Source organism: Oncorhynchus mykiss, chromosome 4, assembly GCF_057628025.1.
Source record: "Oncorhynchus mykiss isolate SJ-2025 chromosome 4, ASM5762802v1, whole genome shotgun sequence".
In the NCBI taxonomy this organism is placed as follows: domain Eukaryota; kingdom Metazoa; phylum Chordata; class Actinopteri; order Salmoniformes; family Salmonidae; genus Oncorhynchus; species Oncorhynchus mykiss.
The window spans coordinates 60926486-60938229 of NC_143025.1; the positions used below are offsets into that span (position 1 = coordinate 60926486).

General features: G+C 41.6%; 2 protein-coding genes and 1 pseudogene across 3 annotated transcripts; 1 reads left to right on the plus strand and 2 right to left on the minus strand.

Moving 5' to 3' along the window:
- LOC110521043 (cilia- and flagella-associated protein 61-like) overlaps positions 1 to 198 on the minus strand; it is a 34780-nt pseudogene extending 34582 nt beyond the window's left edge.
- A 3158-nt stretch (positions 199 to 3356) lies between these two features.
- Positions 3357 to 9520, plus strand: LOC110522084 (crooked neck-like protein 1). The gene is made up of 14 exons (XM_021600169.3): positions 3357 to 3554; positions 3955 to 4107; positions 4294 to 4385; positions 4511 to 4669; positions 4868 to 5034; positions 5876 to 6054; positions 6157 to 6327; positions 6454 to 6645; positions 6758 to 6817; positions 6921 to 7001; positions 7086 to 7325; positions 7497 to 7598; positions 7744 to 7992; positions 8749 to 9520. Exons 1-14 carry the CDS (start codon positions 3507 to 3509, stop codon positions 9334 to 9336), a joined length of 2481 nt encoding a protein of 826 aa, XP_021455844.3. The 5' UTR covers positions 3357 to 3506; the 3' UTR covers positions 9337 to 9520.
- Positions 9517 to 11399, minus strand: LOC110522085 (N-alpha-acetyltransferase 20). Of its 2 annotated transcripts, XM_021600172.3 has the most exons (6): positions 11227 to 11398; positions 10831 to 10855; positions 10602 to 10692; positions 10367 to 10502; positions 9988 to 10133; positions 9517 to 9909 (listed from the first exon to the last, which is right to left on the minus strand). In XM_021600172.3, exons 1-6 carry the CDS (start codon positions 11277 to 11279, stop codon positions 9824 to 9826), a joined length of 537 nt encoding a protein of 178 aa, XP_021455847.1. In that variant the 5' UTR covers positions 11280 to 11398; the 3' UTR covers positions 9517 to 9823. The 2 variants fall into 2 exon arrangements, with proteins under 2 accessions (XP_021455847.1, XP_021455846.2); XM_021600171.3 differs by having other exon boundaries at positions 10367 to 10692; positions 11227 to 11399.
- Positions 11400 to 11744: the final 345 nt, after the last annotated feature.

Sequence of the window (11744 nt, forward strand, 5' to 3'; positions counted from 1 at the left end):
AATTAGAATAGAAAAACGTGTGAACGTGTTGAAATAAACAATAAATTACTTTTTGGAATTTAGGAATTTATCATACCCGAGAACTGCAAAATCAAATTTGAGAGTAAATCTATTGCTAAAGTGCTCCTTCATATAAAGCAAAAGGGTACAGAACAGAGGTGTGTTAAAATGACTATGAGGACCTGACTCGTTGGACATTTCACCTTTATTTACAGTTTTTTTCCAACTGCTTACACACAAAATCTTTTCATCTCACACGATTTTTGAAACCTCTCACTCAAAGTGCTAAACTACACACCAAATATCCAAAACCATAAGCTATTTCTCAGCCTTTGACTCAGTTGTCAATTGCATAAAACACTTTTTTCAAAACACTACACACAATTCTCTACTTAAAACACAAAAATCTAACAGGAAGTGACTTGCTCTCCTTTTCCAAACACAACCAATCAAAATGCTACACTTATTCACCAGGTCACACACACACTCCTCACATGTGCAAACACTAATAGCTTAACTGATCACTAACCAATCACTGCTTTACTGTAGTATAGGCCTATAAATAGGTCAAAGGTCAGATTACCTGTTTTGAACAATGGATGCCAACAATGGACAGAGAGCAAGAGGAGTAGGAGGGAGAGGAAGAGGAAGAATAGAAGGAAGGAGAGCCATCTCTGATGAGATTAGGGCAACACTTGTTGATCATGTGATCAACCACGGTTTGACCATGAGAGAGGCTGGACTGAGAGTCCAGCCCAACTTGAGTCGATTTACAGTGGCGTCCATAATTCGAACCTTCAGAAAACAGGTATGCAACTATCTAATGACTATTTTAGCATTACAGTAATGTACTGTAAAATACGTATGACTGCATAGTATTGCATAAACATTTGTAACTCTAAGCCATCCATTTACTGCACTGCATTGAATGAATGAGGTTGGTTATCATGCTGTACTACATTTTTTTTGTACATTGTTTACAGTTCCTATGCTGAACACATACTGCATTTAAATTCTGTACAGAGTGGAAAGGCAAAGACATCATGGAGGACGAGGATGCTTGTTTACAGATGTACAAGCGACTGCAATTATAAATATGGTTTTGGCACAACAATGCAATTAGGATTTGAGAGATAAGAGAGCATATCTTGAATAATGACACCATATTTAACAACATCAATGCAGTAAGCCTGTCGACCATACAACGCATCCTCCAACGGCACCGAGTGACGATGAAACAACTTTACAAGGTGACATGTGAGAGAAACTCTGACAGAGTCAAGAATGTGCGACATGACTTTGTAGAGGTATGTATGCAACACTACTTCCAGTACTTCAGACATACCATATTTACTCATCTGTATATCCTTTTGTCTGTTACAGAGAGTATTGGAGCTGGGTGCCCATGTAATTTGCCATGAATTTATTTATGTGGATGAGGTTGGCTTCAACCTCACCAAAACCAGGCACCGCGGAAGAAATGTAATAGGACAGAGGGCAATTACCAATGTCCCTGGACAGCGTGGGGGTAATATAACTATGTGTGGTGCCATCACTCAAAATGGGGTCCTCCATCACAATGTCACACTGGGTCCGTACAACACCGGCCATATGCTCACTTTTCTGGATGCAATTTACACAATGCTTGCCCCTGATCCAGATCAGGAGCCTGCTAGATTTGTGGTTTTATGGGACAATGTTAGTTTTCACCGGGCTGTTCTGGTCCAAAACTGGTTTGCCACCCATCCACAATTTGTAGTTTTGTACCTACCCCCATATTCACCTTTTCTAAATCCCATAGAGGAATTCTTCTCTGCCTGGAGCTGGAAAGTGTATGATCGCCAACCCTATGCCCGCATGCCGCTTCTCCAGGCAATGGAGGACGCATGTGGGGACATAGAGGTTGCCTCTGTCCAAGGTTGGATACGCCATGCTAGGAGATACTTCCCTCGATGTTTGGCAAGAGAAAACTTATCTTGTGATGTGGACGAAGTATTGTGGCCAGACCCAGGCCGGAGAAGAGATGAAGCGTAGCTTAGCACTGGTGATTGCCCCCCTGGGACCCCCCACAAACAATTGTGTTCTTTACTGTATTCTAAAGAATATACTTTTGGTTTACATATGTTTATGGTTTTGTTGTATGCTACTGTATACAATAGTAATGTTTGGCCTAATAAATATTTTCTGTTTCTACATTGCATTGGTGTTTACAGTGTACTTGTTACCCCTCTCAGCAGATTACTTTCACTGTAGAACATTGTATTGAAATGAAGATATCAGCCTATGAAAGACCAAAGAGCTTTAGATTTAGTTTTTACATGGTATATCCAAAAATGTACTATTATGAAAGCAGTGTTTGCCATTTGATGCAAATGCTTCATTCTGACATGTGTTTATGGCATTTTGAATGCAGTGTTACATTTTGAAGGAGATGTGAGGCATTTAGCATTTTGTGTGTGCAGTTTTGGGAATTGTGTGTAGAGTTTTGAAAAAAAGGAGACCGTTTTTTAAAAACAGTTCTGTAGCAATGAGGTTTGTGCGGTAGGCTATAGGTCCAATGTGCTTGAATTGCCCTGCCAATGTTCTTGTTGTTCTTCTCAGACCATTTTGAAATTATATTGAAAAAAATGTAGGTACAGTACACTGGTAATAGATCATTTGTTGTGTTACTTGTGAAGCACAGCTAAGGAAGCATAGTCAAATCTGTCTCACCTTAAGTGTCAATATCTGCATGCATTTGGCATGAGTAAGGTTAAGCATACTCACAGTAGATGAATGACGTTTACTCTTCCAAATACTGGTACTGTGGCAGAACTGATCAGGCTATTGATCTCATGTGCATCCAATGACACTGTTCTCCACAGTCACAGTCAGTCTTAACTTTGCCACCTGAGGAAGTTATGGTACTCATCTTTCTCTGATTTTGGGAGAGAAAAGCAAATGAGAAGCAAACCAACTAAATTATCATCAAATCAAAGTTTATTGGTCACGTGCACAGGATACAGGGAATTTTAACAAAACACAACAAATACATTTCTGTAATAGTTAACAATTCAATAGCTATGGGGTATAATATCAATACGTGTTTACGTTTGAAGACCACTCCAGCATTCTTGTAAAATTAGCATAATGGAAACTTTTTCAAGCTCTATGTATTCTTCTGAATTTACATCAATGATGCAAATCAGGGTGTATCTTCTTTAACGGTTAGCTAATTATTGAAACAAAGTGTCAATACATATTTGTCCTCCTGTAATAAACGAACGAAGAAAGTAATGGAACGTTGCTAATGGGGTTGTGGTGTGTAACCATAGAAACAACCGCCAGTGACGTCTTGGGGTGAAAGGTTACAGTTCATAGGTTAAGTTTGACGCACGTTTTTGAAGGTGTCATGGCGGAGCTCACTGGCGCTGTGAAAATATTCTAAACTATTATCTGTTCGTTGTGTTTTATAGATTCAATTGTAACAGTTGTTTCTCATTGACTCTGCCATAGTACCGAGCAAAATGGCATCCACTGCAGCAGGGAAACAGAGGATACCGAAAGTGGCTAAGGTAACAAAACACTTAAAAACAGTTAGCTATCTAACGTTAGCGAACTTGTAAGTTATTGGCTAGCCATGTCTATATGGGCCTAGCCAGGTATCAAGCTAGCTAACCACAACAAGACTTGTCCTTTGTTTTAGTACAAATGTAGTTCAATTACTTTTAGCTACTTCAGACGAACGAAAGGGTAGCTAAGCACTGCAAATAATTGTATTTAGCAAGCTAACGTAACTAACGTTAGCTAGATACTCTGACCCAAGTCAGTGTCTGTGATGAAGTTAGCTAGTTACGTAATTAGCTAGCGAGTTCGAACTGTTTCCTTTTGGAACATGTACTATGTAGCTAGCTAGTATTATCTCCAATTAATTTCACCCATTCTTAAATTCATGTATTAATTTGTTTTGTGTAGGTGAAAAACAAGGCTCCAGCAGAGGTACAAATCACAGCTGAGCAGTTGCTCAGGGAGGCAAAGGAGAGGGAGCTCGAGCTTTTGCCACCGCCGCCCAAACAGAAAATCACTGATGAAGAAGAGTTGAACGATTACAAGTTGAAGAAGCGGAAGGTAAGACCCCCGTGACAGTGGACACACAGTTTACACTTCACGTTTACTGTTACTTCACTTTTACTCTTGATATTCTGTTGGTCTGCCAGCCTGCCAGTTTCATCATTTCCGATTGTCTGCGAATCCTGTGAAGAATACAGTAAATACATTGATCTAATTTAGATGCATATTGGACTCTCCTCATAGGGATTTGAAGACAACATCAGAAAGAATCGCACTGTTATCAGCAACTGGATAAAATACGCACAATGGGAGGAGAGCCTGAAAGAAGTCCAGAGGTAAGCTAATGCTTGTCAATTTCACTTTGTGAAGGTGATGATTGTGAACCATACCTATTTGAAATCTGATGTGAATGTTAGATGAGTTTTGACTGGGATACTTGTTGTCTAACCCCCCCGCCCAGGGCTCGCTCTATTTACGAGCGTGCTCTGGATGTAGACCACCGGAACATTGCTCTATGGCTGAAGTATGCCGAAATGGAGATGAAGAACCGGCAAGTGAACCACGCCCGCAACATTTGGGACAGAGCCATCACCATCTTGCCTCGTGTCAACCAGTTCTGGTACTGAACAACTTCACCTCCTAAACCGTTGATATCTGTTTTAAAAAACTATATCTGATTGATGTGGTCATATTAGTGTTTTGATCCTCAATCAATCAGGCTTTTGCAGAATAATGACTAAAGCATGCAGAGTTTACCACCAATGTGCACAATCTTGTTGCGGCTCATCTGTTCTTTTTCTGTTTCCCCCCGTTTCAGGTACAAGTACAGTTACATGGAGGAGATGCTGGGTAACATTGCTGGCTGCAGACAGGTGTTTGAGCGCTGGACAGAGTGGGAACCAGAGGAACAAGCCTGGCACTCCTACATCAACTTCGAGCTGCGCTACAAGGAGGTCGACAAGGCCCGCTCCATCTATGAGAGATATACCCTTTTGATGGGAAGTGCTTGAAACATTTACTTACTATGAGTTGTGGTTGCTGTAGAGTGTGTCATTAATTGACAGGTGTTTGATTTTTTTTCTCACCTTTATTTAACCAGGTACGCTAGTTGAGAACAAGTTCTCATTTGCAACTGCGACCTGGCCAAGATAAAGCATAGCAATTCGACACATGCAATAACAAAGAGTTACACATGGAATAAACAAAAACATACAGTCAATAATACAGTAGAAAAAAGAAAACAAAAAGTCTATATACAGTGAGTGCAAATGAGGTAAGATAAGGGAGTTAAGGCAATAAATAGGCCATGGTGGCGAAGTAATTACAATATAACAATTAAACACTGGAATGGTAGATGTGCAGGAGATGAATGTGCAAGTAGAGATACTGGGGTGTAAAGGAGCAAGATAAATAAATAAATACAGTATGTGGATGAGGTAGATAGATGGGCTATGTACAGGTGCAGTGATCTGTGAGCTGCTCTGACAGCTGGTGAGGGAGATATGAGTCTCCAGCTTCGGTGATTTTTGCAGTTCTTTCCAGTCATTGGCAGCAGAGAACTGGAAGGAAAGGTGACCAAAGGAGGAATTGGCTTTGGGGGTGACCAGTGAGATATACCTGCTGGAGCGCGTGCTACGAGTGGGTGGTGCTACGGTAACCAGTGAGCTGAGATAAGGGCGGGGCTTTACCTAGCAGAGACTTGTAGCAGTTTAGCAATTGAATACATTTATTATGATTCATAGCAACCTACTGTAGTGGTATTATCCTCATTTTGTCATCATGCCTGTAGAGTGCATCTCTTTAAAGCTCCTTAACTCCAGTGCACTTGTAATTGTCCACCCTGACGTGAAGAATTGGATCAAGTATGCCCGTTTTGAAGAGAAGCATGGCTACATCGCCCACGGGAGGAAGGTGTTTGAGAGATCAGTGGAGTTCTTTGGCGAGGAGCATGTCAACGAGAACCTCTTTGTGGCCTTCGCCAGATTTGAAGAGAAACAGAAAGAGGTATCTAAATCTGACACTTTGAACCATGTCAGTTTTATTCCCACACATTTATACTGTGGTCAACAGAACACAACACAACTTTTCTCCCCCTTTGTCTCTTAGTTTGAGCGTGTTCGAGTCATCTACAAATACGCCTTGGACAGAATCCCCAAGCATCAGGCTCAGGAGCTCTTCAAATTCTACACAGTATTTGAGAAGAAGTTTGGAGACCGGAGGGGAATTGAGGACGTTATCGTCAGCAAGCGGAGATTTCAGTATGAGGAGGAAGTCAAGGTACGTTCAATTGAACTTGTAAAAATGTGCAAAGATTTCACTCCAAATAAACCATTAAAACACTATGGTTCAACATGTCATCCCCCTAATTGCTTTCCATTGGATTGTGTTTTGTGTCCTGTGTAGGCAAGCCCACACAATTACGACGCTTGGTTTGATTACCTGCGCCTGGTGGAGAGTGATGCGGATCCTGACACTGCCAGAGAGGTGTATGAGAGAGCCATCGCCAACATCCCTCCTATACAGGAGAAGAGGCACTGGAGAAGATACATTTACCTGTGGATAAACTATGCTTTATATGAAGAACTGGAGGTCAAGGTAAGCCTGCTTCCTCTGTGTGTTTTATGGAATGGCTATAATTCTCACATTGCTATGTGTGACATTGTGCATATAGCTGTGGATTTCAGTGCTTATTTTGTTGAATTGGCAGGACCCGGAGAGAACAAGACAGGTGTACCAGGCATGTCTGGATCTCATCCCTCACAAAAAGGTATTGGCAGTTTGCAATCAGTGGCACGTCCTTTCTGAAATGGGACATAAACATGAATCATCAACAAATGATCATATTTATTACTTTGCATCCTTCCTCATAGTTCACATTTGCCAAGATTTGGCTACTCTACGGACAGTTTGAAATCCGCCAGAAGAACCTTCAAGCTGCCAGGCGAGGCTTGGTAAGGTCCCTACTGATTGCTGAAGATGTATGTTTTTCATTGTATCAAACTTCTCTCTAATTTGGGCTTCTTCCTCTCCCCCAGGGCACAGCCATTGGTAAATGTCCAAAAAACAAGCTGTTCAAGGGCTACATTGAGCTGGAGCTGCAGCTCCGAGAGTTTGACCGATGCAGAAAGCTCTACGAGAAGTACCTGGAGTTTGCCCCAGAGAACTGCACCACCTGGATCAAGTTCTCTGAGCTGGAGACCATTCTAGGAGACACAGAGAGGGCCCGGGCCATCTTCGAGCTGGCCATCGGACAGCCACGACTAGACATGCCAGAGGTCAGGCTCAAACGCTCAGCCAGGGCATTTACTCAGTATTGACGTTCCACTGTCTGTCGTTTAGCAGGTCTGAAGATGCCCCTCAAGTGAGAAGTGTTGTCGTGAAAAGTAATGAAGGTACCTCTGAACAGTATTTTACTTTAATATATTCCATTTCCTTTTCAATCTTAGGTGTTGTGGAAGTCCTACATCGACTTTGAAATTGAGCAGGAAGAGTTTGACAACACCAGGGGCCTCTACCAGAGACTTTTGCAGCGCACACAGCACGTAAAGGTGAGAGCTGTCCCTTTAACCTTAGTGACTGTCTTGCTACCAACAGTCCCATGCTACAACTCACCTGCCAAACACTCACTGTGGCGCAGGAACTCTTCAAACATTTACTCGTTCATTGTGTAATTTAGCTAAATGTTACCTGCAGGTCTGGATCAGCTATGCCCAGTATGAGCTGTCCATCGATACCTCGGACCGGCTGCAGAGGTGTAGGGGGATCTTTGAGGAGGGCAACAAGGGCCTGAGAAGCTGTGAGGAGAAGGAGGAGCGTCTGATGTTGTTGGAGTCGTGGAAGGAGTTTGAGCAGGAGTTTGGTTCGGACACGACCAGGGAGAGGGTAAAGAAACTGCTGCCGGAGAAGGTGAAGAAGAGGAGAAAGCTCACAGCAGAGGACGGGGTAAGTGTTGTTTCCTTTGGTCATACCAATCCAATATCAATTCATTACCCTTGTTTGTCTTACCGAGTACCTCAACTCCTCCACGGAGTTGAGAGCAGAATAGTTTTTCAAATAAATCTCTGACTCGTTATGCGTCGACACTTAAAAAATGTCAATTCTAAAACCCTTACCGTGTACCTATGTTTTGTCCTCTTGTTGCATGCTTTTCTTAGTTTGCTGAAATCCATACTTTTTAATTAAACATTTAATCAAATACAGACAGACTGTTTCCTTGTTGAGATACAATTGGCACATGCGCATTCACACTGATTTCCACTAGCTTCTATAGCCACAGTCAAATTCCATAGCCACAACATGGTCTACAAAAATGTGCCTTTTTAATTTGGGTTAGGCATAAGGTTAGCAGTGTGGTTAAGTTTTAAAATCAAATTTTAATGAGAAATTGTAGAAATTGGTGGGTTTTATGACTGTGGCTATAGAAGCTAGTGATAACCTTCCATGCTGAGTTGCCATCTTAGAGCAACAGCAATGATGAAACAGTCAGTGGTTGTATTTAACTTTTTATTAAAAAGTATGGATTTCAGCAAAGGCACGCAAAAACAGAGGACAAACATAGGTACGCAGTAAGGGTTTAAGAATTTACATTTTTGAATTAGACGCATATTGAGTCAGCGGTTAGTTGGGAGTTGAGGTACTCAGCAAGTTTGTCATGTGGTTCGATTGATCACTAATTTGCTTTTCATTTTGATTCAACAGTCGGATGCAGGGTGGGAGGAGTACTACGACTATATCTTCCCTGAGGATGCAGCCAACCAGCCCAACCTCAAGCTGCTCGCCATGGCCAAGATGTGGAAGAGGCAGCAACAAGAAGAAGACGACGACGACGACGAGGAGGAAGAAGATGAGGAAGATGAAAACAACGGAGGAGTGGATAGAGGTAGTGGCAAAGAAATGGAGGAAGAAGATAACAGAAGAGTGGAGAGAGATGGAGATGAAAAAATGGATGGAGAAGAAAATGGAAGAGGGGAGGGGAGTAGAGACAAAGAAATGGAGGAAGAAGATAACAAAAGAGTGGAGAGAGATGGAGAAGAAAATGGAAGAGGGGAAAGGAGTAGAGACAAAGAAATGTCCGAAGACTCTGCATCACCATCAGAAAATCCTATGGTCAGTGAGCCTGTGCCTGAAAAAGACTCCAAAGAGAGCACATATGATGACAGCGATGATTCTGATGAAAGCAGCAGCAGCAGCAGCAGCAGCAGTAGTGGCAGCAGCGGTAGTGATCATGACAAAGATGGCAGTGAGAAACAGCCCAGGATGAGCAAAAAGGATTCAGTGAATGATTAGCTTGTCTGGGAAAATGTTTCACTCATGACAAGTAGGGACAAGTTGAGTACCTCATCAGGTAATTTCTAGTGCTTTTTTTTTTTAATTTTTTTTACAAACACCTCTTTTATTAATGTGAATTCTTATTCCATGTTTTAGTTACTGTAGCGCAATGACAATGTAAATAAATAACCACTGATATCCATTTTATTTTTATTTGGAAAATGAACCATAATTGATTGTTGTGACAAAGCAGCAGGTCCCTGGGTGAGTCAAGTAAGTAGATCATTTATTGAATTTGAATGAGTCCTTTCAATTCCATATAGCTCCAAACAGTGACTGACTCATTGGCAAAAAAAAATCTTAGTTTCACAAAGGACCAGTTATTGGATAGTTCAAAATGATGTACAATGATATTCTGTCAGCTTTCACACATCACACCCTCAAAACTAGTCCTAATCACACTTCACCAATGCAGACGAAAGAAATATAAGTGTCCGTGTTCCGTCTATTCTATATCTTCTGGTCTGACGGGATGTGGTATAGGAACGATGGATTTCTTCTCTGTGTCGCTCGACAAGGCTTTCCTCATATCTACAAAGAGTGAGCACATGTCAACGAAATGATTGAGCTACAGTAATGTTTACATTGATTTGAAGGGGTTCATCTTACCATAGGCGTCTTCATCCGGTTCTCCGTTGCTAGCAGAATAGTACTCTATCACGGTTCTGTAAACGCTGTAGCCTAGCTGTTTGTACATGTTCACCGCCACTTGATTGGAGACTCGAACAAACAGGTCAACAAAGAACCCGCCCTTCCTAAAACAACAGTGAGACATGACATGGATTAGAATAAGCCAAGAAGTATGCTAGATAACATGGTCATGTTCAGTAGGGTGCACTATAGCAAAACGGTTTGAAACAGAAATCAAAAATAAGGGTTTATAATTTGTATTCCCACCTGGTTTCAGTACTATATATATATATACACACACACACATATACACACATTGGTACCAAATGACACTGATCTTAGTAAAAGTCAGACCCACCTTTCTGAGATCTCCTCCAGCATCTCCATAAGCTTGGCTGCCAGTCCCAGTCGTCTGAACTCTGGGGCCACTGAGAGAGCTGTGACGTGCCCATGCCACTCTTCTCGCGCCACTGATCCCTCCGCCTTTCCCATGACTGCAAGGACAAAGTCAGAAGTGTAATTTTGATGGAGGCCATCCACAGTGTATGCTATTGCAATCATCATATAGGATGGTACATATGACATGCACTTACTGTAACCCATCAATTCTCCACCAGGGGCCTCTGCAACAATGAAGTACTCAGGCCAGTGGGCCAGGTACTGTAGGTAAAATGGGATTCCATACTGTAAAAGAAAGTTAAGGACTGCTTGTCTTCTAATATAACAAGACAAAGCCTACATTATCTGGGGTTTCCATGCATAGATAGACAGGTGGTATATTATTACAATGCCGGGGTTCAATTTGTACGTGTGAAAGGATACAGTCTCTGTTAATGGATCCAGGTTGCTGTGAAGGTAGAAACAAAGTTTGAGATGTTTCATGCATTCAATGCAATGCCCCTGACGACGAGGGGCAGCAGACCTCAGTTTACTGTATTTATTCCTAGCTAGCCACCTTTGAAAGAGAGAGCCAGCTAGTGAGCTATTGTCCATACATTCCAAATACTGTATCTTATAGCAACAGAGTTGACTCGTTTATTAAGATAGCGTCTATGCATCTCTCTGTATGGCCAAATAATTAGCTTCTGGCTAGCTAGCTATACTTGCAACTAGCCAACAAGCAAAATGCTATTGGTATGGTCCACTAAAACATAGGTATTGTGTAGCTAGAATGTTAGCCTATTCAACAGTATTAAAAACTAATCGAAATGAACTCACATGTTGTTGAACTTGAACAAATCATCGCACGTAAAAGCTCGTAACGTTGTCATTTTCGCTGACCATTCAACTTTAGCGTAGACCAAAACGTCGATGCCCTCTATCTTTAGGGAGGTGTCATTGACTGATTTACTGCCATCTTCCGTTTGACTGAGGAATAGCAGGCAAGAATACACACTAGCAGAACATGGTGAGCAACGGTTGGAAAGATATTTCGATGACGTGTGTGACCTATCTAATCAAGTTTTGTATGGGAAAGTTGAGATATTAATCCATTACTTTGCAATAGTGAATTCACAAGCAAATGGATGGCTGACTTATGCTTGATACTGTAGTAGTGTCCGATCCAATTAAAATGCATTAATTAGGTGGCAATTTAAAAACCAGTAGCTAGCTGTTCCTCCATGAAAAACGAATACTTTTTATTAACAACACACCAAAGTGCACCACTAGCCTATGAGAAAAAAAAGATACATGCATCTAATTGCAGTAACTGAACTACAAATTTCCAAACATAA

Coding starts and splice junctions, on each gene's coding strand:
- LOC110522085 (XM_021600171.3), bottom strand. CDS start 11,279: ATGACAACGTTACGAGCTTTTACGTGCGATGATTTGTTCAAGTTCAAC. Junction 10,134..10,366: donor CTGGAGGAGATCTCAGAAAG/GTGGGTCTGACT, acceptor CTGTTGTTTTAG/GAAGGGCGGGTTCTTTGTTG. Junction 9,910..9,987: donor ACCGGATGAAGACGCCTATG/GTAAGATGAACC, acceptor CACTCTTTGTAG/ATATGAGGAAAGCCTTGTCG.
- LOC110522084 (XM_021600169.3), top strand. CDS start 3,507: ATGGCATCCACTGCAGCAGGGAAACAGAGGATACCGAAAGTGGCTAAG. Junction 6,055..6,156: donor TTGAAGAGAAACAGAAAGAG/GTATCTAAATCT, acceptor TTTGTCTCTTAG/TTTGAGCGTGTTCGAGTCAT. Junction 6,818..6,920: donor ATCTCATCCCTCACAAAAAG/GTATTGGCAGTT, acceptor CCTTCCTCATAG/TTCACATTTGCCAAGATTTG.